Below are 24,967 nucleotides of genomic sequence, written 5' to 3'. Positions count from 1 at the left end.
GAACCATTTGTCCATGTTCTTTTACTTATTTTTATCCCGCCTTTTATTTTTACAAATAGCTCAAGGTGTCTGTGGAGATTCTCAGTCATCCAGGTCATAGTCGTCTCAAGATGCTTTTTTTCTTCTTCAAAAGGAGGAAGAAGAAAAATACTGCAGTTGCCTTTCGAATTTGTATTTTGTATTTGTATTTGTTTATTATTTATAGGCCACCCTTTTCCCTGAGGGGACTCAGGGCGGCTTACAATTTATAGGGAGGGGAATACAAGACGAGACATGAGACAATACATAAGTAAAAGTAGAACACAACATTCATTCATCATTCGGGTGGGGACGGATTAGAATCTTTATCCCCAGGCCTGACGGGATAGCCAGGTCTTGAGGGCTGTGCGGAAGGTCTGGAGGGTGGTGAGGGTGTGAATCTCCACAGGGAATTAAAGCAAAGCACCTTTTTTAGATAACACAAGGTGGCAAACAAACCTAATACTCCTTTTTGTGTGCTGGCACAGAGGCTCCCACGTTAGGGGATTATTCACAATGACACCATCTTTCATTTTGTGATTCAAAAGAATTCTGAAATCCAAGATCTGCCTGAATGTCATGGATTTTTTCCCTCTCCCTGTGCGCACTCCATTAAATGCATATTCTGCGTTTGGGCCTACTTCTACCAGCTAGGTCAGATATGGTATTAACTACGGTCCTGTTCTTGTCCCTCTGTTGCCTTGATAAGGACTGCAGCAGCGAGCGGAGTGCACACGAGGAATGTAAATGATGAACCTGATTTAAATTCATAGCTCAGTTAATTAGTGCTGTTCTCTGCTTCCTACCTCTCCCCTCCCCCTGGCTGTATTAGACTTAATTGCAATCATTACCAGTAGCGGGGTCCCTATGAATCAATAGAAGGAATCTTGACTTCCATCATTTCCAGCTAGTAAGTGTGAATATAGGAAGAAAGAAATTCGAACCGTTGAACATTTCAGCTGAATGACAAATGGAGACACACATTACAGGCTATGGGAAGCCACCCAGGAACAAGGGAAGCACAGGTGGAGAAAAATCAGGATCAGAGTGCAGATTCTGCACTCCAGAGGCATTTCTAGGAATTGAATCAAGCCATTTTTATTTGTGCCAGGACTGATAAGCCACATTTAATACGGAGAGCCAGTTTGGTCTAGTGGATTAAGGCAACAGACTAGAAAACAGACCGTGAGTTCTAGCCCCGCCTTAGCCATGAAGGCCACCTGGGTGAATTTGGGCCAGTCACTCTCTCTCAGTTAAACTCAACTCGAGTGAACTCCCGATACTTGTCCCAGCTTCTGCCAACCTAGCAGTTTGAAAGCATTTAAAAAATACAAATAGAAAAATAGGGACCACCTTTGGTGGGAAGGTAACAGCATTCCATGCACCTTTGGCATTTAGTCATGCCGGCCACATGACCACAGAGATGTCTTTGGACAGCTCTGGCTCTTCAGCTTTGAAACAGAGATGAGCACTGCCGTCTAGAGTGGGGAATGACTAGCACATCTGTGCAAGCGGAACCTTTACTGTGTGTGTGTGTGTATGAGTGTGTGTGTGTATAAATAAAATTGCTCAAAGGAGCCATAAATCTCAGCCTGGGGCTGATTCCTTCTGGGAGTTATTTTGGAGGGAGGGCATGAGTGACTGCCTTTCTAAGAAAAACACTAAGGCTTTTTCAAGAGGTGAGTGTGTATCTGTGCTTCCCTGCAACATAAGTAAACAAATAACAAATTTATCAGGTAAACCTCCATGGTGACATCAAAAGGGCTTTGGATTGCCCCTTCCTTCTTAAAAAGGGCCAGGTGGAAGAAGCCTTTATGTTATGGATGGGGGAATTTTCAGCCCAATTTTCAGAGGACGTTGCCTCTGGGGATGTGGACAAGGCCATACGAGCTGTGAGTGCCTCCACCTGTATACTGGACCCGTGTCCCTCCTGGCTGGTTGCCAACAGCAGTGAGGTGACACGAGGCTGGATCCAGGCGGTTGTAACTGCCTCCCTTCGGGAGGGGCACTTCCCCGCCGCACTTAAAGCGGCGGTGGTGAGACCCCTCCTGAAGAAACCATCTTTGGATCCAGCCATTCTTAACAACTACCGTCCAGTCTCCAACCTCCCCTTTCTTGGGAAGGTTGTTGAGAAGGTGGTGGCCTTCCAGCTCCAACGGACCTTGGAGGAAGCAAGTTATCTTGACCCCTTCCAGTCCGGCTTCAGACCTGGTTACAGCACAGAAACCGCTTTGGTCGCATTGACCGATGATCTGTGGAGAGCCAGGGATGGAGGCCATGCGTCCATCCTGGCTCTCCTTGACCTCTCGGCGGCTTTCGATACCATCGACCATGGTATCCTTCTGCGACGACTGCGGGAGGTGGGAGTGGGAGGCACTGTTCTGCGGTGGTTCTCCTCCTACCTCTCGGACAGGTCGCAGTCGGTGTTGGTCGGGGGGCAGAGATCGTCCCTGAGGCCCCTAACTTGTGGGGTGCCGCAGGGTTCGGTCTTATCCCCCCTACTATTTAACATATACATGAAACCGCTGGGCGAGATCATTCGGAGGCACGGGATAAAATACCATCAATATGCGGACGATACGCAGTTGTATCTGTCCGCCCCGTGCCAACTCAATGAAGCGGTGGACGTGATGAACCAGGGTCTTGAGGCCGTTAAGGACTGGATGAGAGCTAACAAACTGGTACTCAACCCAGACAAGACCGAATGGCTGTTGTGTTTCCCTCCCAACAATTTGGCCAGTGTTCCATCGCTCAGGCTGGGGGGTCAAATTCTACACCCCTCAGATAGGGTTCGCAACTTGGGAGTACTCCTGGATCCACAGCTGACTTTTGACCACCACCTGTCGGCTGTGACCAGGGGGGCATTTGCCCAGGTTCGCCTGGTACGCCAGTTGCGACCCTACCTGAACCGGGAGGCTCTCACAACAGTCATTCGAGCCCTTGTGATCTCCAGGCTGGAATACTGCAATGTGCTCTACATGGGGCTGCCCTTGAAGAGCATCCGGCGACTTCAGCTAGTCCAGAATGCGGCCGCGCGAGTGATTGTGGGCGCACCGCGGTACGCCCACATAACACCTACCCTCCGCGAGCTGCGCTGGCTACCTGTTGATCTCCGGGTGCGCTTCAAGGTGCTACTTACCACCCATAAAGCCCTTCATGGTAGTGGATCTGAGTACTTGAGAGACCGCCTTCTGCCGATTACCTCCCTTCGTCCCATCAGATCGCACAGAGTGGGCCTCCTCCGAGTTCCATCCGCCAGTCAGTGCCGACTGGCGACTACGCGGAGGAGAGCCTTCTCAGTAGCACCCTCTGGAACGATCTCCCCGTAGAGATTCGCACCCTCACCACAGTCCAGAGCTTCCACACAGCCCTTAAGATCTGGCTATCCCGTCAGGCCTGGGGATAAGACCTTCATACACCCCACCCGAATGTTGAATGAATGTTGTGTTTTATTGCTATTATTATTTGTATTCACATATTATTTTTACGTTTTGTCTTGCACCCCCTTCCCATGAGTTGTAAGCCGCCCTGAGTCCCCTCAGGGAAAAGGGCGGCCTATAAGTGACAATAAAATACAAAATACAAATACAAATACCCATCGGGCTTCACCCTTTCAAGTAGGACTGGATCCTCTTTAAATTGTCTCACTGGGAATTTCCAAAAACAATATTTATTGAAAAAACGTTAGGAAGTTATAATGAAAAGAATGTTAGTAATGATTAAGTATCTAACCCTATTTCAAACCATCATCTTGCATTTTATATTTGTTCTTTCAACACCCCAATCAACAATTAAAAAGCCGTTCACAACCAGGCACCATATAAATACCATGCAGAGTATAGCCCAGAGTAGATGTTCTGGAAAGAGAGAAGTTCTCTGCAGATGGGCTCCAGCATGAGTCCAAAAGCTCGGAAGACAAAACCTCTGGTCTTGGTGACTGACCCAGATTGGATCCTGCAACATTTCCGGGGACACTTATATTTGCCTTCGTTCGTGAGTTATAGAGTGTCCCTCTTCCCCTCCCAGTCATTTCCCATATATTGAAGAGATGTGCATTTCTAGTGAGAATTCCTGCTAAAGAACAAACCAAATCGTGCATGACTTATGACCTCAGGAATATTTTTTCACCCTTTCTTTCTCTGCATGCATGACTATTGTACTGAATTTCCAGAGATCTAATTAATCTGAGATTTCTGCTGTGTAATTTGCTGACTGCTTCTACATATCTACTTTACTAGGTTCACTTCTGCAGCTGCGTCAATTGAAAAATTATCACTTGGCAGCCATTACATGGCTTTATCATGATGAAGTTACTGGCATATTTTTGCCTGTAGCTACCACAACGGCATTACAGCATTGGCTGAAGGTTTTGGGGAAATGATTGACTGACTGATCTTGCTTTCCTGAGTAATCTGTTTAGCTAAGTGTTGGTGCCCAGCCCAATCCTGCTGGAAAGCCTTAATGCTCCTGTTATATCACTCTGCTCTGCTTTCCTGCAGTTCTGCTGCTATAGTGCTCTCTTTCAACTGTTTAGAAACATCACCTCTTCTCCAGGTTTCTTTTGGAGTTGCTTCTCTCCAAAGAGATTGGTAAATAGCAATAGCACTTAGACTTATACACCACTTCACAGTGCTTTACAGCCCCCTCTAAGCAGTTTTCAGAGTCGGCATACTTCTCCCAACAATCTGGGTCCACATTTTAGCCACCTCGGAAGGATGGAAGCCTGAGTCAACCTTGAGCCTGGTGAGACTCGAAAGCCACTATGGTAAGCTGCTCTTCCCTTTGAAGACTAAGTTGTTTCTGATCTCTTCTCCTTTCCCTGTTCTCATTCCTGTTGCTTTTTAAAGATATACACACAGACACACACACACACACACACACAAACATACATACATACATATATATACATACAAAGAAAAAAGGGATGCGGTGACTCTGTGGCTAAGAAGCTGAGCTTGTTAATCAGAAAGATCGGCGGTTCAAATTCCCAGTGCCGCATAACAGAGTGAGTTCCCATTACTTGTCCCAGCTTCTGCCAACCTAGCAGTTTGAAAGCATGTAAAAAATGCAAGTAGAAAAAATGGGGACCACCTTTGGTGGGAAAGTAACAGCATTCCATGCACCTTTGGCATTTAGTCATGTCGGCCACATGACCTCGGAGAAGTCTTCGGACAGCGCTGGCTCTTTGGCTTTGAAATGGAGATGAGCACCGCCCCCTAGAGTCGGGAACGACTAGCACATATGTGTGAGGGGAACCTTTACATTTACCTATAAACAAAGAGCTCCAATAACAGTGAAGCCTGAACTGCTGCATTAATAAAAAAAAAAGCTGAATCCCCAAATTCTGTTAAAAGCCATCCATGCATTTCTCCGCTAACATGTCTTGGCTGATCCTTTCGAAAGGAAGTGGTGCCACTGAGTGGCACTGTCACCTACGCCTCCATCATGGAGTTTTGGGAAACTCTACAAGAGTGCTTGAGGCTGAAGAAGAAATAGAGGTGGTGGTGGCAGTGAAGCCAAAGGGGAAGGTCCCTAACTGAATTAATATAAAAATGAATAATTCTCCTCTCCCCCCCAAACCCCTCATCAAACCTTAGCTTGAAATGTTTCCCTAGTCAATTCCACTTGAATCTGAGCTTTTTATATTCCACGCATTTCTCTTTTCACAATGCATATCATGACCTGAAGTGAGGCAGATAATGTGCATAAATTATGCCATATGGGCTTTTCTCTGCTTGAAGTTAAGCACAGCACAGCACAAACATGACTGCCATTTTTTTTCCCTGCCATGTTTCCGTGAAGCTGCCTTCATCCATCCACAGTCAATGAGCGAAAGAGGCTTGATTCTTCCCTGGTGATGCCAATACTGTAGCATTTAGCATTTTCTCTCTTCCTCTGCTGCTGATCAAAGGCGCCATGAAGATTCCAAGTCTGTTGGCCTTTGTTACTCATTATCTAGTCCAGGGGTAGTCAACCTTTTTATACCTACCACCCACTTTTGTATCTTTGTTAGTAGTAAACTTTTCTAACTGCCCACTGGTTCCACAGTAATGGTGATTTATAAAGTAGGGAAGTAACTTTACATTATAAAATTTATAAAGCAGAGTTACAGCAAACCCCTACCGCCCTCCATCAAAGCTGGAACGCCCACTAGTGGGCGGTAGGGACCAGGTTGACTACCACTGATCTAGTCAGAGGACCTCAGTGGCTTGAAACAGAGGGAGTGGAGGTAGAATAAGGGAGCAGCAATGGGAGCAGAAAAATGTCATGCCAGTAAGTAGTGAGCAAATTGAACTAGCAGTGGAGAAAGGCTCTGTGTCAAGCCATCTGTATCCTTCTGATTGGCTGCTTTGGTGATTTGTGGCCAAGGAATGGCTTAGAGAAACAGGCCAGTTCTGTTGTTGCAGAAAAGACTGTAGCAATTGAATTGTATGAGATTGGTTACAGGTAGATCTCCACTTAGGAACATTCATTCAACAACTATTCAAAATTATGATATTGGTGAGAAAAGTGGCTTGCAACCAATCCTTGTATTTACAACCATAGCAACGTCCCTGCAGTCAGATGATCAAAATACAGGTGTTTGGCAACTGGCATGCCTTCATGATGGCTGCACTATTTGTGATCTTCCTAGACAGTTTCCCACAAGTGAAGTCAATGGAGAAAGCGGAATTCACGGAACAACCATGCGATTTGATTCACATGATTTGATTTCTGATTCTAAATCACGTGATTTGATTTCTCTGTCTTGCCTTCTGGTGCTTTGATTCCTAAGCACCAGGAGGCAAGACAAGAAACAATGGATGGGAAACTAATCAAGCAGAGAAGCAACCTGGAATTAAGGAGAAACTGTCCAACAGCGAGGACAATAGTAATAGCAATAGCTCTTAAACTTATATACAGCTTCAGAGTGCTTTACAGCCCTCTCTTAGCAGTTTACAGAGTCAACCATTGCCCCCAACAATCTGGGTACTCGTTTTACCCATCTCAGGAGGATGGAAAGCTGAGTCAACCTTGAGCCAATGAGGTTCGATCTGCCAAACTGCTGGTAGCCGGTGATCAGCAGAAGTAGCCTGCAGTACTGCACTCTAGCCACTGCAGCACTGCAACTCTCAATTAACCAATGGAAGAGCTTGCATTCAGAAGTTGTGGGTACTTCATCACTTGAATAAAAAAAAAAAGACTGGACAGCCATTTGTCTGAAATGGTATATGGGGTTTCCTGCTTGAGAAGAGGTTTGGACTAGAAGACCTCCAAGGTTCCTTTCAGCTCTATTCTGATTGATTGATTGATTGATTGATTTGCTTAATGACTGTGGCCAAAAGGTAATAAAACCAGGCATGACTCACTTAATGACTGCCTCACTTAGTGATGAAACTTCTGGTTCCAATTGTGGTTGTACATTGAGGGCTATCTGTAGGTTGTTAGGTTGATTATGTTTCAATATATTTGGCAAGTATGTTGGATAGTTGGAAACCAAGCATTTGGGGAGCCAACATTTAAAATCCTCTGCTTGTGAAATTTCCATAGAGAAGATACTTGCAATTTACACATAATGCAAAGCCTTCCTTATTTTTGTATTAGCACAGTATGTAAACGGAATCAGTAAATACACAAGATTAAATTTTGCAGCACAAAAGCAATATTTGCAACTGTGATTTGTTGAATGCAATTATAATTGTAGCTTGGTATGATGTATAAGCAGAGTGCGTTGTTTGCAGCTTTCAACCTTATTCCTGGTTTGTTTTCTGCACAGGCCTCTAACACTCAGAACTGCATCATGATTAAGAGTAGGGTACAAAGTCAAAGGGGCTAAGATGCTGAGCTTGTCAATTAGAAAGGTTGACAGTTCGGCGGTTTGAATCCCTAGTGCCATGTAATGGAGTGAGCTCCTGTTACTTATCCCAGCTTCTGCCAACCTAGCAGTTTGAAAGCATGTAAAATTGCAAGTAGAAAAATAGGGACCACCTGTGGTGGGAAGATAACAGCGTTCCATGTGCCTTTGACATTTAGTCATGCCAGCCACATGATCACGAAGACGTCTTTGGACAGTGCTGGCTCTTCGGCTTTGAAATGGAGATGAGCACCGCCCCCTAGAGTCTGGAATGACTAGCACTTATGTGCAAGGGGAACCTTTACCTTACAGAGTCAAAAAATTGTTCAAGCAGGTGGAAATAACTTTGGTCATCTGTTGTATTAATTCCATATTGTTTTTGATTGGATCAATACATTACGGTTTAATAGGACACGTGATTTCACAACACTTTTATTTATTTCAGGACACACAATCGTGAGAAGCACACAGTGGGCCATATGTTTTTGAGCCCTGCAGCTGCAGGATAGTCTTTCTTTGATTCCAAGAAGATGGAAGAAATGGAGCTCATTTTAATTTGCTCCAGATTCTTGGCAATCCCTACCAGTCTACAAAGTTAACTGAGTTTGTATTAGCTGTAGAAAACAAAGTATGAACCAACAGGCAGGAGTTAAGAATTGGAACGATCTGTAGAAACAAGGCCCCGTATTTACTGCAAGTGTGCTGAATTTGTACAACCTACTTAAATGAGAGGGTGGATGCTCTGTCATTCACTGCCAGCCTCTCTGCTTAAATCAGCTTGTGTATTTCATAGAGATACTTGATAGGGTGGGCATAAGTTAGCAGGAGCCGACCTGTTCCTCTTTAAACAACCATAAATGTTTTAATACTTTCTTTAGCCCCCAGCTGCCTTCTCTGTCAGCTTTACATGAAATCAGCAGAAGACTTTCACGGCCATTTAATTCCTCTTCTCTTCTTCCTTCTGGCTCTTGGAAGCAACTGAAAATTTAAATCCAGTTCATGCATTTAGAGAGTCGGTGGCCCCATTTCAGTGACGGAGCACCAGGAATGCAAAGTGGCCTTGCCAGAAGGCAGGGGAGCAGGCAGGCAGCCTGTATGCCTGAAGGATCATCCTCAAATAAAAGAAATTGCATTTGGCTATAGTTGTGGAGGCGAGGTTCAGGGAAGATTGAGATACAGGGAACTGAAGTAGCATCCTAGAGGGGCAAGATCTTGTCTGAGCAAATCCAATGGGGGAAATTGTTTCTTTTGTCACAGATCCCGAATTAACCACATGTGTTTCGCTTCTTCTTCCCACTCGATCTTGTATTTGTGCAAGTAGGGAGGCAACATGGGCAGTAAGAAAACATAAACACATTATTTGCTTTACTTTAATAAGATGTCTACAGCACAAGGCAACGAATAACAGATTTAGAAGGGACCTTGGAGGTTCAATCCCCTTCTCAGGCAGGAAATCCTATACTATTTTAGACAAATGGTTGTCTAATCTCATCTTAAAAATTTCCAGTTGGGAGCATTCACAGCCTCTGGAGGCAAGTAGTTCCACTGATTAATTATTGTAACTGTCAGGAAATTTCTCCTTAGTTCTGGGTTGCTTCTCTCCTTGATTAGTTTCCTTCCATGCCTGCCTTCAGATGCTTTGGAGAATAGTTTGACTCCCTCTTCTTTGTGACAACCCCATAGATATTAGAACACTGCCAGAGGTGGTATTCAGCCAGTTCGGACCAGTTCACCTGAACCGGTAGTGGAAATTGTGGGTGGGTCCGCTCACCCGCCCCGGCTCTATGTTGTCCTATTTAGGCATGTTTTCAAGCTGCACGCATGCGAGCAAGCCATGCGCATGCGTGGATGTGTGTGCTCATATTTGCAAACCGGTAGGAAAAGTAAGTGAATACCACCCCTGGCACACTGATATCATGTCAATCCTAGTCCTTCTTTTCATTAAACTAGACATACCATACCCAATTCCAGCAACCATTCTTTATATGTTTTAGCCTCCAGACCCCTAATCATCTTTGTTGCTCTTCTCTGTAGAGTCTCAACATTTTTTTACATTGTGACCAAAACTGGATGCAGTATTCCAAGTGTGGTCTTACCAAGGCACTATAAAGTAGTATTTTTATGTGATCTTGATTCTATCCCTCTGTTAATGCATCCTAGGACTGTGTTGGCTTTTTTGGCAATTGGAGCACACTGCCGGCTCCTATTTAAGTCATTGTCCACTAGGAGGCCAAGATCCCTCTCACAATTATTGCTATTGAGCCAGGTACCACCTATACTATACCTGTGCATTTGGTCTTTCTTGCCTAAATGTAGTACCTTACTTTTTTCACCATTGCATTTCATTTTGTTAGATAGCACCCATTGTTCAAGTTTGTGAAGCTCCCTCTGTATCCTAAAACTATCTTCTGGACTCTTGGCTATTCCTCCAGCTTGGTATTGTCTGCAGATTGGATGAGTTTCCATCTATCCTCTCATCTAAATCATTGATGAAGATATTGAGGAGTATTGGGCTTAAGATAGAGCCTTGGGGTACCTCACTGCTTACTTCCCAAATGTAGATACAGTTCCATTGAGGACTGCACACATTGAGTGTGGTTGGTCAGCCAGTTACGAATCCAACAAATGTTGATGCTATCTCACCCACATGTTTCTATTTTATCAATAGTAAGTTGTTGTCTACTTTATCAAATGCCTTACTGAAGACCAAGTAAATTATATCCACAACATTTTTCTAGTCCACTAATTTTGTCACTTTGTCAAAGAAATGGATAGTCATATATTTGGGAGAATTAATATAATGAATCTACATTGAAATTCAAAGTAAAAACTGTATCTCCTCCAGATGCTGTAAACCTTTAGGACTTCATCCACATTTAGAAAGCTGTGTTTGTGTAATGAGTATCATATGGTTACATGCAAGGTGTCAACAGTCCCTATGGCAAATACAGCAAAAGAAACTCCTGGGACATTATTTTACCAAGCGTATAACTTTACTGATAATTGCACATAGGCATAGAAGACACAAAGCCAGTTCTGAAATTTTTGCATGCAAAGCAGCATAGGTAAAATTCCCATTTCTCTCCTGGGCTACCCACTATTCATTGTCCAGTAATCAGTTACAGTCAATTTGTTTTGGGAAATGGTCTGAGCACCTTAGAGCTTCCCCATCGTTTGACATTAGGACATTGCTAGGTGACAGTCGGCTCTCTTGCATTCCACAATTCCTTCCCAAGCCTCCCTTGCATTCCAAACCTTGCTCTCCCCCTCCCTGTTTCTGTTGTCACTTGCAGTTGGGGTGCGTAACGAGTCAGCCCTGGCACAAAGTGTGGGAGGGAAGGGAGAATGGCCTTGAGGGACAGGAGGACCAAGACAATACAAGGGGACTAAGTCCAAGGCAGGAATGTAACCTGAGTAAATGCCTCAAATGAGACCTTCCATAGTTCTCACAAAGATAAAGGGGGCAAGCCTCTGTTATTATAACTTTACAATGAAAACAGCACTTATCTACATGGCATTTTATTTTAGGTCTACCTTAGCAATTACTCTGAATATCTCTGGTTTTGCTCTTTCTGCTTTGCTTCATTGGTTTTGTTCTTGAATATGCAAATATTACTGAGACAAAAGACTAACAAGGATGGAGCAGTCGAGGCAACCTGTCTCGCGTTCTGTCTAGGTTAACCGTGGACAAAACAATGTTGAATTATCTAATATCTCCTTTTCATCTTGGTGTGTGGAGAAGTGACAGAAAGCCAGACAGTGATGCCCATCAAATCTTCATTTGTGATGTAGTGTCATTACATCATGAGCTTCTGTGTTTCCTACAGCCAGAGCTATAATGTGTAGAAAACCACTGAGTGTCAAATATAAGCTTTGCACATGTGTACATTTAATATAGCAATGAAGCTTAAATAGCATGAAGTGGAAATGAAATAGCAAAGTTCTGAGGGAAAATAAGAAGTTCTCATTTTTTCTGGGCCTTGCTTTTTAAATTTCCCTTAAGTAAGAGGATCACACCTTGCTTTATATCAGATTCAATTTTACTCTGTTTTCAGCTTACAACCAAAGAAACCATATTTTGGTTTTATAAAAAGTGGTGAATGTTACTCTTTTTGTAAAAACTACCACTGGAGAGTGAAGATACGTGATCTTTTTGTTTTTGTTTTAATTAAGAAGAGTTATGTCGCTCTCTTTCTAGCAACACAGGAAAATATGTTGCTTTCTTTCTAGCAACCCGGGAAAATATATGGCCCATTTGCAGTCTGAAGTATTACAGTCTGGAATTCTACCATGTTCTTTGCTCAAGCTAGATCCACCATGGTGACAGGGAATGTTATAAGAAAGAGAGTTTTGTCCCGCTCATAAGATCTGGTTCTGCCATCCCTTTAGGTGACTTTGAGCATCTTTGAATTAGCCACTGCTGCAGGACTCCCCTGTGATATCGACCCAGCCCTGGTCTCTGCACTCGTCAACCTGAAGAAAGGTAAGGATACAGCTTACTAACATTTATCAGGCTTGCCCCATTAAGATAAAAATGTACCCTGTTTCCCTGAAAATAAGACCTCCTCAGATAATAAGCCCAATTGGTCTTTTGAGTGCATTCTAAAATAAGCCCTCCCTCCAAAATATTGCAACACAGTAGCAGCCATGAGGTGACCACGTTCACCGCCTCCTGCACCTCAAAAATAATAAGACCTCCCCGAAAATAAGGCTAAGCACTTATTTTAGGGGGTCAAAAGAAAATAAGACCCTGTCTTATTTTGGGGAAACACGGTAGGGCTGCAGCATACCTTCCTATATCATCTAGGCAAGTTTCCAGATAGGGTATTTTTCACAGCACTGGGAAAGATCCCCTGTCTAGAAACTTGCCTAGATGATACAGAAAGATCCTGTATCATCTAGAACTGGGAAAGATCCTCTTTTAGGGAATCTGTCCAAGCTGAGCATCAACTCAGCAAAAATATTTCATCTCTTGTCTCCAGGAGCTGTCACTGCTTGGATGCCATTGCTGGTTTGTTTGTACTGAAAAGGCCCACTGCCAGATCCTAGCGAAGAAAATGTCGTTATCCTGCATTTTTAACTGCCTTTCTCAGTTGGCAGGGGCAGTCTAGTATGTGTTATAAACAGTAGTTATGGGTTCTGAACATCTCTGTGAGTGAGATATATGCAATCTCTTACTTAGAGATTCATTCAAACATGCCCGGTTCTTGCCAACTGCCTGGATAAGTCCTTTGTGATTTCCCATGGCCTCCTTCCTAAGACTGAAAAAAAGCTACCAGCCCAAGGTTATCAGCTGGCTTCACACCTAATGGGGGACTAATATATTTAATAGATATTAGAGACATTGGGGCACATTTATAAACATTCATCCTATTTTCAAAGCCTAGATAATCTGGGCAGATGGGATCAGAGTGGAGTTGTCATTTGCACACCTTAATTGAAGGCCCTAGAATGCTACAATAAGCAACTACAATTGCTGTGGAAGTGCATCCTTTTCTTTGATCATCTATGACCAGTGGTATTTTTTTCATCTTCCTTTGTTGCAACATAGGTCAGAGATGAAGAGCAGCATCTTTGATCTTCACAGAGAAAAACCTATGATCTGCTTATTTTGCTTGTAACAAAAATCATTATATATATATATAAAATATCATCTTCTTATTTTACTCATCTTTCCTTTACCTTTTCCTGTTGGTATCCTACATAGTGGTAAGAGCCGTAGTGGCACAGTAGTTAGAATGCAGTATTACAGACTAATTCTGCCGACTGCCATGAGTTTGATTCTGACTGGCTCTGGGTTGACTCAGCCTTCCATCCTTCTGAGGTTGGTAAAATGAGGACTCAGATTGTTGGGGGAAATATGATGACTCTGTAAAGAGGGCCATAAAGCACTGTGAAGTGGTATATGTCTAAGTGTGATTGCTATTTATCACTCGTTTGTATCATGATTTATGATCTATGACTTATCACTTTGTTGTTTGAATGTACACTGAGAGCTTATGCACCAGAGACAAATTTCTTGTGTGTGTAATCATCCTTGGCCAATAAAGAATATTCCATCTTGTGAATTCAATAGCTCAACTAGTAGCGAAGGAAAAAGGAGCAGAGTCCCAGCAGCTTCTTGGTGTGCCCATAAATCCTGCTTTCTCCACAAAAAGACTGCTGCTCATATCATGAAAGTATCTTAGCAAAACTACAGTCCTCCTATCATTCTATCAGTGGTGAAAAAGACAGTAATCATCCCCCTCTTTACTGCATCTAAGCCAGTTTCTGGCAATCACCTCCTTCATTTTGACATTCTGATGAAAGGTTTTCCTGATCCCTGTTCTGTAACTTTCTTGGTTTAGAATTTCAAAAATAAAAATTTACTAGTAGAAAATGAAAGTAAATATACATGTCCCAGGATAATGTTGCCAGATCCAATCTGAGTCAGTCACCAGAACTATAGGTCTATTCTTCCAAGTTTTCGGGAACTCTCTCTCTCCAGAATATGTGCATTGGGCTATGTAATGTATGTATATAGTGCCTGGTTGTGTGTCTCTTTTAGTTCTTAATTGGGGTATTGATGGCTGACTATTAAGTCATTGATTGTTGTATCCTTGTGCCAATGTGCCCTTGGCTCCTAAGTACCTGTTTAACTGGTGGTAAATCAGCACTGCTGTTGTCTGACAAGGAGCCTGTTTCCCAGACTGCAATCAGTTTTCTGGCTATTTTTGTTCTGTTCAACCAACAATCTAGTAGCTGCATAATTGAATGCATGATCTTATTGATTGCAGTGTGTGGGGCCACCAATGAATTAAGATCTCCTCTTTTAACGCTTACTCGTGTTCTCGAAATCTGGTGGTTAGCTCCCTCCCTGTCTGTCTCATATAGTTTCAGGGGCAATCCATGCAAGGAATCTGGTAAATTGCATTCAAAGTTTCTCCCAATTCCAAACGAACTTTGTCATGCATGATTTGTCCTTGTACAGTAGCAATGGTCGATGTCTGCTTGCAGATCTCAGAAGTTGTATATTCAGAGATATGTGTCAGCGTTCCAAGTATCATGCAGAATTAAATCAGAGTCAAAGGCAAAATGATCCTTAAAGTTCCAATTTAATAAGTCAGACATCTTGGCACATCTGTGAAATCCCAATTCTGGAAGTTACCTAGGATTCCCACCCAGTTGAAAGTTCATGATCTTGTCCCCACACCCACAAATCCATCACATGGTCCAATCTTCTTCTTCCACGACGGCATCTCCACCCGGCTGGTTCCGGTCAGGTGTCGAGGTGCGGAGACAAAAGATGACCTTGGCTTCTAGAAAAGAATGAGTTGAGTTGAGTTGAGTTGAGTTTATTGGTCTTGTATGCCGCCCACTCCCGAAGGACTCCGAGCGGCTTACAATAAACAAGGGAAGGGGATAAATAAACAAAACAACACTTTAAAAAACACAACATTCACAGTTACCGTGGGGCTGGATATTTCACAAGCCCCCCCGGCCTGCTGGAGCAGCCAGGACTTGGTGGCAACAACACATTCCACCATTCTACTCCTTTCTATTCCCCCCTCCCAACTACTACACTAATGAAACAGCATAGGAAAATAATAGAGAGTGTGGCAGGCCAAAGATCCTAAAAGGAACATAACTGCAGGCCTGACAGTATGCTTCTGTTCGTTTTCTTCACTTGAATAGAATAGAATAGAACTGGAAGGGACTTTGGAGGTCTTCTAGTCCTGACCCCTGCTCAAGCAGGAGAACCTATACTATTTCATATAAGTGGCTGCCAGTCTCTTCTTAAAAAACCTCTAGTGATGGAGCACCCACATTTTCCAAAGGCAAGCTATTCTACTGGTTAATTGTCCTCATTGTTGGGAAGTTTCTCCTTAATTCCAGGTTGCTTCTCTCTTTGGTTAGTTTCCTACCATTGTCCTGCCAGTCACTCGTGCCCTTGTGACCTCTAGGCTGGAGTACTGCAATGTGCTCTACATGGGGCTGCCCTTTAAGAGTATTCGGCGACTTCAGCTGGTCCAGAATGCAGCCGCGCGAGCGATCGTGGGTGCACCTCGTTTCACCCACGTAACACCTATCCTCCGCGAGCTGCACTGGTTGCCTGTTGATCTCCGGGTGCGCTTCAAGGTGCTAGTTGTCACCTACAAAGCCCTTCATGGTATTGGATCTGGGTACTTGAGAGACCGCCTACTGCCAATGACCTCCACTAGGCCAATAAGATCCCATAGATTAGGCCTCCTCCGAATTCCATCAGCCGGCCAATGTCGACTGGCAACTACCCGGAGGAGAGCCTTCTCGATGGCTGCTCCGACCCTTTGGAACGAACTCCCCGTGGAGATTCGTACCCGCACCACCCTTCAGACCTTCCGCGTTGCCCTTAAAACCTGGCTGTCCCGACAGGCCTGGGGCTAAAGACTTCAACCCCACCCGAATAGTATGACTGTTGCGCTTTTTAACGATGTATTGTCTCATGTATGTAACTTGTTTTGTCCTTCCCTCCCCCTGAATTGTGAGCCGCCCTGAGTCCCCTCAGGGAAAAGGGCAGCATACAAATAAAGTAAAATCTAAATCTGGTGCTTTGGAGAATAATTCCACCCCCTCTTCTTTGTGGCAGCCCCTCAAAAACTGGAAAATTGCTATCATGTTGCCCCTAATTCTTCTTTTCTTTAGACTAGCCAAATGCAAATCCTGCAGCCATTCTTCATACGTTTTAGTCTCCAGCCCTTTGAACATCTTAGTTGCTCTTCTCTGAACTTTTTCCAAAATCTCAACATTTTTTTTTTTTGTAGTATGGTGACCAAAACTGATTGCAGTATTCCATGTGTGGCCTTACTAGGGTTTTATAAAGCAATACTAATACTTCACATAATCTTGATTCTATGTCTCTGTTTATACAACCCAGGATTATATTAACTTAACTTCCCTCCAGCTTTTAGGAGAGTTCCCAATGCGATCCCAATCTGCCTCAATGCCTGACTGAACCTAATTTGAAAGTCTGCAGGCTTCTTCCCAGTCCATCTCAAGACTGTAATTAAATGCATACTCCATGGTTGAAGCATTCAGTCACTTTTCCTATTTCCCTCTTTCTTTTCTGTACCGTTTTTTTTTCTCCGTGAAAAATTCTGGAGAGGAATTTGAAAGCTTGCGTGCAATTGTGACCCTTTCTCAGAAAATAAGGACTTTTTGTGTAAGGATACTGCCTAATAAGGCTTTTGGAAAGGGTTTAACTAAGGACAATATCTGATGCTGTGCTTGCTTATGCCTTTCTTCTCTGCCTGAGGAATTAAAGAATCTGTTTCAAACTGATGTGCAAAACAGTGAATTTGATAGATCGGGGATGCCATCTTCTTACAATCCTAATTGTCTTGACTAGTTTCCTTTTTTCTGAACTGTATAGTATTTGTATTAACTAAGCGAGTTATTATTTCCCTGGCGTCTGGCATGCTAGCTTCAAGCTGAATCTGTGACTTTGTTGTAGTTTGTTACGCATCTCCCTTTGCCTGAGGTGACTCCCTGCAAGCTTGCTTTCTTCCTCTTCCTGCTGGCTCGAGAAACCATAGTTATGTGGCACCATTCAACCGAAGTCATCTCTTCCTGCCACAATAATTACATTCCCAAGTCAATTGTGTAAGAAATCCTCACCACCACCCCGCACCCCCAACATCCAACATCCTGAGTCCCCTTTGGGGAAAAGGGCGGCATAGAAATATAATAAATTCAATTAAATTCAATTCAACATATATAGTACCAAGACATGCTTGGATTAAATTATGGTTTGTTGCAGTGGTGGGTTTCAAAAATTGTTCGAACCTACTCTGTGGGTGTGGCCTTCTTTGTGGGAGTGGCTTCCCGCCCATGTGACTGGGTGGGAGTGTCTTGCCGCCCATGTGATCGGATATGAAGATGCCGACGACACTTGTCAGAACCACCTTAAATTACCTCACACATAGCATTGGCATGCATAAGAATATGATGTAAACTTGCTTTTTAAAAGGCATCTTTGGTTTGCGTTAAAACAACTTCAACACACGCAATGTTTTGATTGCACCACAAACGCAGTAGTCATCCTTACCTTTCACAGAGGCCCTGAGTTTTATAAATATGAGCATGATAGTGTAGAATAATCACATCCAAGGACCAGTGGTGGGTTTCAAAAAATTTTGGAACCTCTTCTGTAGGTGTGGCCTGCTTTCCGGGTCCACTGGTGGAACCTCTTCTAACCGGTTTGGTAGATTTGACGAACCGGTTCTACCGAATAGGTGCAAACTGGTAGGAACCCAACTCTGGTTTGTTGAACAGGCAATAAGGGAGGGAGGGGAACCCTGATGTTTTCAAATGAGTGGATTTACATATAGTCTCAAAAAGCACAATCCACATTAAAGTTTGGCAGGGCCTGTGAACCCAGCCTCTTTTTCCCCTCACGCTTCCCTGGCATCGCTTTGTATAGTATGGTGTCCTATCAAGGATTAGTGGGGCCTGAAGAGGGCAATGTTGATATTCATTTTATATTATGAACTGAATCAAATCAGCTTTCTCTTTCCTCTTGAATAAACATGCTTCCAAATGCATAATCTGCACCAGAGAGGCACATTGGTCTCCCTCTCTGTCTAAGGAAGACTAATGAGATGTAAAGAACTTAGGGGTCTTTTTCCTCCTCTCCTCTCCTCTAGCCCATCACCCATTATTCTAGTAATGCCTTCTTTTCATTTCTTTCTTTATGATGCACACGTGTTGATTGAAGCGGAGCTGAACAGTGTCAGTTCTGTTCAGCTAGCCAGCTCCTTCCATCAGTTAATTTATTGGCCTGTCAGAACCATCATATATTTTTTTAATTCACATTTCCTTCTTTTTTTCCCTCCTTTTTTTGGGGGGGGGAGGGGGAGAGCAAGCCTTCCGAGCAGCTGAGCAGGAAAGGAAACTGCTAACGTAAATCAGACCTATTTGTGAAATCTCTTGTTGTACATCATTCTTTTTGTCTTCCCGATAGACAGCTCGTCCCCTGAGGAGGACTACAAGACGGCCTGCTTGCTCCTAGTCTTCATAGCTGTGTCTCTGCCACTCCTGGTCTCAGACCCTTCCTCTATTTACCTCACTGAGATAGATGGTAAGAGACGTAATACCAGCATGGAGCATCCTCTCCAAATGTCTGCAAATATACTTGTTTGCTGTCTTATCTGGTTTGTATGACGTATTAACTTGTCCTGTATTTTAACTCAGGTTGCAGCAGTTCAATCATAATCTGTATCCTGATTTAGGGTAGCTTCCTTACGGCTGCCATATGTAAGATACAAAAATCAGGGACTCATCTTTTTGTTGCCATCTACTGGTTGCCTGGATTATGGCAGCCAAGTTGCGGAAGACTTAAGCTTGCTTGCTTGCATTTAATTATCAAATTTACATGGCTGCTCATCTCACAAGAAGTGACTTGTGCTGTTGTGTGCAAAAAAAAATCCCTATTAAAACAATAAACATGTCAAACATAGTCATACTGAACACAGGGAGAGAGAGACAGAGACAGAGACAGAGAGGGACACTCAGAGACAGAGAGAGACACACACAGAAACAGAGAGACAGAGGGACAGAGGGAGAGAGACAGAGACTGAAACAGACACAGAGAGAGATTCAATCAGCAACATAGCATCTCAAGATGTCACCAGTCCCCTAAGACTACCAGACCTGATGAGGTCCAGAAAGTAAGAAGGGATGGATCTGCCCTCACTTCAGAGGGGAGAATGTTCTATAAGATGGGTACCAGAGCAGAGAAGGCCTACTTCCTTAAGCTTTGTCAATGCTCCAAGAATACAAGTATAGCCACTCCTGCAGCTTCATTTCTCCTGGTTCACTGACAAAAGGGCGACCGACAAAAACGCGCCCGACAAAACCGCGAGTTCTAAACCACGCCGACGAATGAGCACTGAATCGTGCCAACAACAGCGCGGCGACAGAAGCGTGCTGTAAACCTAAACCTAACTCTAAACCTAACGCTAACCCTAACACTAACCCTAACCCTAACCCTAAACCTAACCCTAAACCTAGCCCTGAACCTAACCCTAAACCTAACCCTGAACCTAACCCTAAACCTAACCCTAAACCTAACCCTAAACCTAACCCTGAACCTAACCCTAAACCTAACCCTACCTTAACTTAAATCGCCCTTCTGTCGACGTGCTGTTGTCGGCGCGTTGATGACGTCGCGGTTTTAGCGATGCGGTTTTGTTGGCGCGCTTTTGTCGTGCGAGCTTTTGTCGGGTCACGATTTCTCTTCACCAAACTTTGTTCCCTTCTCCTTATCCACAGATGCCAGCAGGATCTGATTCACATACAGGGAGCAGCTAGAACAAAAATAAATGTTTGTAGATCTTCCCATCTGAGAATACCTGAAGTGTTAATTCCTTTTCTGGTCAAACCAAGCCTCTATTTGGAAGTGATGGCCAGATGATGGATAAAGTGAGATTTCCCTTCACTTTCCTTGACAATTACAGGTAGTCTCCAATTGAGCTCTAAATATCTGTTGTTAAGTGAGACATTCGTTAAGTGAGTTTTGCCCCATTTTACAACCTTCATTGCCACAGCTGTTAAGGGAATCACTGCAGGCATTCGATTAGAAACACAGTTGTTAAGTGAATCTGGCTTCCAGAAGGTCACAGAACGGGATCATATGCCCCTGGGACACTGCCACCATCATAAAGATAAATTGGTTGCCAAGAGTCCGAATTTTGATCACGTGACCATGGGGATGCTGCAAAGGTCTTAAGGTCTTAAAAATGGCCATAAGTCACTTTTTTTCAGTGGCGTTGTAACTTCAAACGATCACTAAATGAACTCTTGTAACTCTGTATTCTGTCTGTAGGCAGGATGAGAGGGAATGGGGCAGTTCAGTGCATCCATCTCTTTTCTAATATGTTAAAGGCTAAGCAAATGAGGAGGCAGATCTTAGCTCGAAGTAAGCCTTGTTACCTGGGATCACCAGGGTTAGGGAGTAAGCTTAACATGAACAGTATTGCTGGCTGCAGCTAAAAAGACTTGCACTAAGAATCAATTTTAGGCAATTGTTAGGTAAGCTCCCCGTTGGGAGAGCAAGTACATTCAGAGAAGCGTTGTGAGAGTATTGTTGGAGAACACACAAACCAGCATACAGAGACACTGCAGTTTAAGTAGGCTTTTACTTTCGTGGAAATAGAGGTATCAAAGTCCATCAAATAGTCCAAGTCATACACGGATAAGTCAGTCAGTCATCAATGTCTTTCAGTTAAGGGATAATCCAAATAATATAGTCCATAATCATACAAACAGTCTGGTACTCAAAGTTTGCTAGCAGTTGCAAAACTTACAATAGCTCACGGCACTTCCTAACAGCCAGCTTCCAAAACACTCAGATCAGATCAGCCCAGCATCTAACAAACAGAGAGCTAACAGTCATTCTGGCTCCCTCTTATGGCCAATTGAGGGAACAGCAACCAATCACATTTTACAGTATGATTTAAAGAAACAGGTATAGCATTGTTACATGATTTATATGTTGCCAACCGAACCGTTAGATTATATTCCTAACAGCAATGATAGTCAGAAGGAGCTCTGGGCTACTTCCAGCATTTCATGCCCTCTTGCCATAATATAATTTTTATGATGGTGATTTGAACGCTTCCACCGCATATGTCTAAAATTGGGTTTCTTTGGAGTGTGAAGCCAAGTTTAGCCATCCTACCTTAACCCTCATTGGCTGTATTACAGGAGTTCATTGAATCAGGTCACATAGGCTCAAGCAATTGTTGAAAGTTCTTAAAAGCTGCCTGAGGGTAGCAACAATACAATTTTTGGCAGATAATATTGGCCACTCCCTTTGTTTAGCAAAAGCAGCCAAAGATCAGGATTGTAACTGTGTTACAGAGACAGGGAAATTGGGTAACATCCTTGCATTGTTGGGAGCTTACTAATGGCTCTACGGTATATAGGGGCCTCCTCAAATTTTAAAGTCCAGTTGACCAAGCAGAATATGATTTTAATTTTGCAAAAGTAGCTAGAAGGTCCCTCTCAAAATAGATGCAAAGAACATCTACAACCATAGAGGTAGTCCTCAACTTACAACAGTTTGTTTAGTGACCGTTCGAAATTACAACAAGCACTGAAAAAAGTGACTCAGGACTGTTTTTCTACACTTAGGACACAAGAAAAGTCATAAAATGGGGCTGTTAGGAAGTTTGATTATATCCTCAGCCCCTGAAATATTGCCCCCCTCCCTCCCGCCACAACTTAGTATTTTGGCCAAAGCCAAATAGCTGTAGTATGTCCAACATCACTAAGAATACCATCCACTATATTGATTGAACCCAACTGTTGCTATTTCTTTGCTGCAGGTTATAGAAACAATATCCACTGCCTTGCCAAAGCTATCATCCAGGTGTCGGCTGCACTCTTCACCATCTACAACAAAAACATTGAAAGCCATCTCAAGGAATTTCTGGTTGTGAGTGGAATTCTTGATCTTTCCTGCATGTGTTATTCCTCCATGGGTTTTCAGGACTCCCCAAGTCTCCTTTATTTCTCTAGATCAGTACAAGTAGGAGGCCATAGCTTAGTGGAGAACAAAGGTCCCTAGATTGTGAACCATTTCCCTCTCCTCCCCTCTCTTCCCCTCCCCTCTTCTCCTCTCCCCTCCCCTCCTCTTCTCCCCTCCTCTCCCCTCCTCCCCTCTTCATCCCCTTCCTCTCATCTCCACCCTTCCTCTCCCCTTTTCTCCCCTCCTCTCCTCTCTTTTTTCTTTCTTTGCATTTTTCCTGCATTACTTTTTTTTTACTTTCATTTTTTTCCCTGTCAACATTTGTATTGTTTTTATTCTTTTAAAAAATAACCTAAGGACTACCTTTCGCTGGGGCTTAATTTAAAAATTAAATCAAAACATGTCTGTTGCATAACAAAATATTTTCAATGTTATTAATCTTTAAAAACACTCTTGCATATCATCTTTTGAAACATCAGAGCATGGTAATTCATTTTCCTGAATGCTGTTTGAATTATTTTTAAAAATATTTCTGGGAAAGAGAGATCCTAATGTTCTAGCAAATATACAATAATGTATGACTAAAGATACTGCATTTGTGGGCAATTCTCTTCTCTTTCACACAATGGTCATTATCGGTGTCATTTTTATAAAAAGGCAACCTCTGAATTGCTTCCTTTGTTCTCTTCTTGTATTCACTTTTGGTTTATTCTATGGAGAATTGCTGGTTTGTTTGCTTCTTTTTATTTTTAAGGCTAGTGAAAATAATTTGTTTTCTGAGAAAGTAATTTCTCTTTCATTTGCTGCAGAAAGATGGAGACAAATTGCATTTGGTCAGATTTAAGGCTGATAATTGCCTTTTATAAAATATGTTCACCATGACAAAAGTTATATATACATCTAATTTTGATGGTTAGGGGGAAAATACATTGTCAATCAACTTCATTAGGGTTTTTTTAAAAAAGGAACTAGTATTTGAAACTATATATATGCCTAGAATGACTTTTGCTTAATGTGGTATGTCCAGTCATTGTGGCCTGTTCAATAGTGCTTAGAGCAGTATTGTATGCGAAAAACAATAGACAGGTGAGCCAGAAGGAAAAGAAAAATCCAAAAGGCACACTTTTATTCTCCACCTGAGGATTTAGCAAATGGTGTGCATGTTCAGGCTTTCAAGGTTCAATGTTTTCTTCATTAATCAAAGTGATTAAAAATCCAGGGGGCAAAAGGAGGGGGATGGACTTACCCTAGATTTACCCTTTGCACATTAAGCTAGATTTACCCTTTGCACATTAAGCCCAATTTGATTTTACCTTCTGCTCATTTTTCTTATGTGGAATCATCTTGCCTGATAAAAAAATACTTGAACATGTGCAACTAGTTTGTACATTTTCAGTTGCCGTCATAAAAATATTGCCTCAAGAGGAGTTTGGGCCTTTCTGGTGCCCATTATCTCCTGTTAACAGCTGGCCATTCTCTTTTGGTCTTCCTTAAGCCCATATGTCTTTCTGATAAGAGACCTACGTTAAAGTTCCGCTTCCTTCCGATCTGCGAAAGGAAGAAAATTCATGCAGGTCATGCTCAGTAACACTGCTTCTCACAGACCCGATATTTGGGCTGCTACTTGGTAAAAGAAAATAAAGAGGAACAGGGAAGTCTGACTAAATGATCTTCTTGAGATTTTTCCAGTTATCAGACTCGACACACATTTGCAAATTGGACTGCTACCCATAATTCAGGGACCAGTTCCATGGTCTTTCAAATTCTCCTTGACCAAAGACATTTCTTCTTGCTAATATTTCAAGTGACTCACATCTTGTGCAACTATATCATCCCACACAAATGTAAAAAAAAAAAAAAAAGGTAAACCCACCGGCTATTAGTGATGGATAGAGGTGCCACTCATCATGATCGCTTCCTTATTTCTGGCCTCTGGGAATCAGTATATTTGTTGATCAGATACCATGGCAGGTTGCAATTTCACTCTGCCATCCTGCCAGTTGAAAGGGAGTCATGGAAATGAGGAAGGTAGTTGTGGGCACTGGGCAATCAGCTTTATTATACAATCCTTGAGCTGGCACATTGCAGGTAAATGTTGTTACCCTTTTCCACTTGAAGACTGCAATTCAACAGGGAGAGACCAGTAGTGGAAAATTCTTCACCAGCTGAGTCTCTGTCTGTTGTGAATCCCTTAAAACATGCCCCCCCACCCCAAGAAAAATTATGATTTTTAAAAATTATTTCAGGGTATGAGAAAAGATTAACCCCCGAAGAGGCTGCCCCTATCAAATAGAAATGCATTATCCCAAAGGTGCTTTTTTCAAGAGGCAACTGGACTTTCTGGTTTTTCTTTGAAGATGTTTTGCTTCTCATCCAAGAAGCTGCTTCAGCTCTGACTGAATGGTGAGGAATGAAAGGATTTATATTCCTTGCAGACAGATGGTCATTTGCATTGTTTTTAGAGAATTGTTGAGGCCACCTGGAAGTTTATCTGTGTCCTCAGGGTCCCCTGAGTGGTGCAAATGGGTGTGGAGCCTTCTTGGAACTGCTGGAGGGACTATGTCAGGGGTGGGTTTCAACCGGTTCGCAGCGGTCCCTGCGAACCGGTTGGTCTGCGAACCCGGAAG

General features: G+C 43.0%; 1 protein-coding gene across 1 annotated transcript in view; it reads left to right on the top strand.

Annotated features, from left to right (window-relative positions):
* NCKAP1L (NCK associated protein 1 like) overlaps window positions 1-24,967 on the top strand; it is a 103,015-nt gene that overhangs the window by 64,861 nt on the left and 13,187 nt on the right. The window contains exons 27-29 of the mRNA XM_032211886.1: window positions 12,242-12,335; window positions 18,831-18,947; window positions 22,198-22,307. Of these exons, the coding sequence (XP_032067777.1) occupies window positions 12,242-12,335; window positions 18,831-18,947; window positions 22,198-22,307 (321 nt within the window). The remainder of the gene's footprint in view (window positions 1-12,241; window positions 12,336-18,830; window positions 18,948-22,197; window positions 22,308-24,967) is intronic.

Source organism: Thamnophis elegans, chromosome 2 (genome assembly GCF_009769535.1).
Source record: "Thamnophis elegans isolate rThaEle1 chromosome 2, rThaEle1.pri, whole genome shotgun sequence".
Classification (NCBI taxonomy): Eukaryota; Metazoa; Chordata; class Lepidosauria; order Squamata; family Colubridae; genus Thamnophis; species Thamnophis elegans.
The sequence above is the reverse complement of the archived record's forward strand: the minus strand, read 5'-3'. Positions and strand labels throughout refer to the sequence as shown.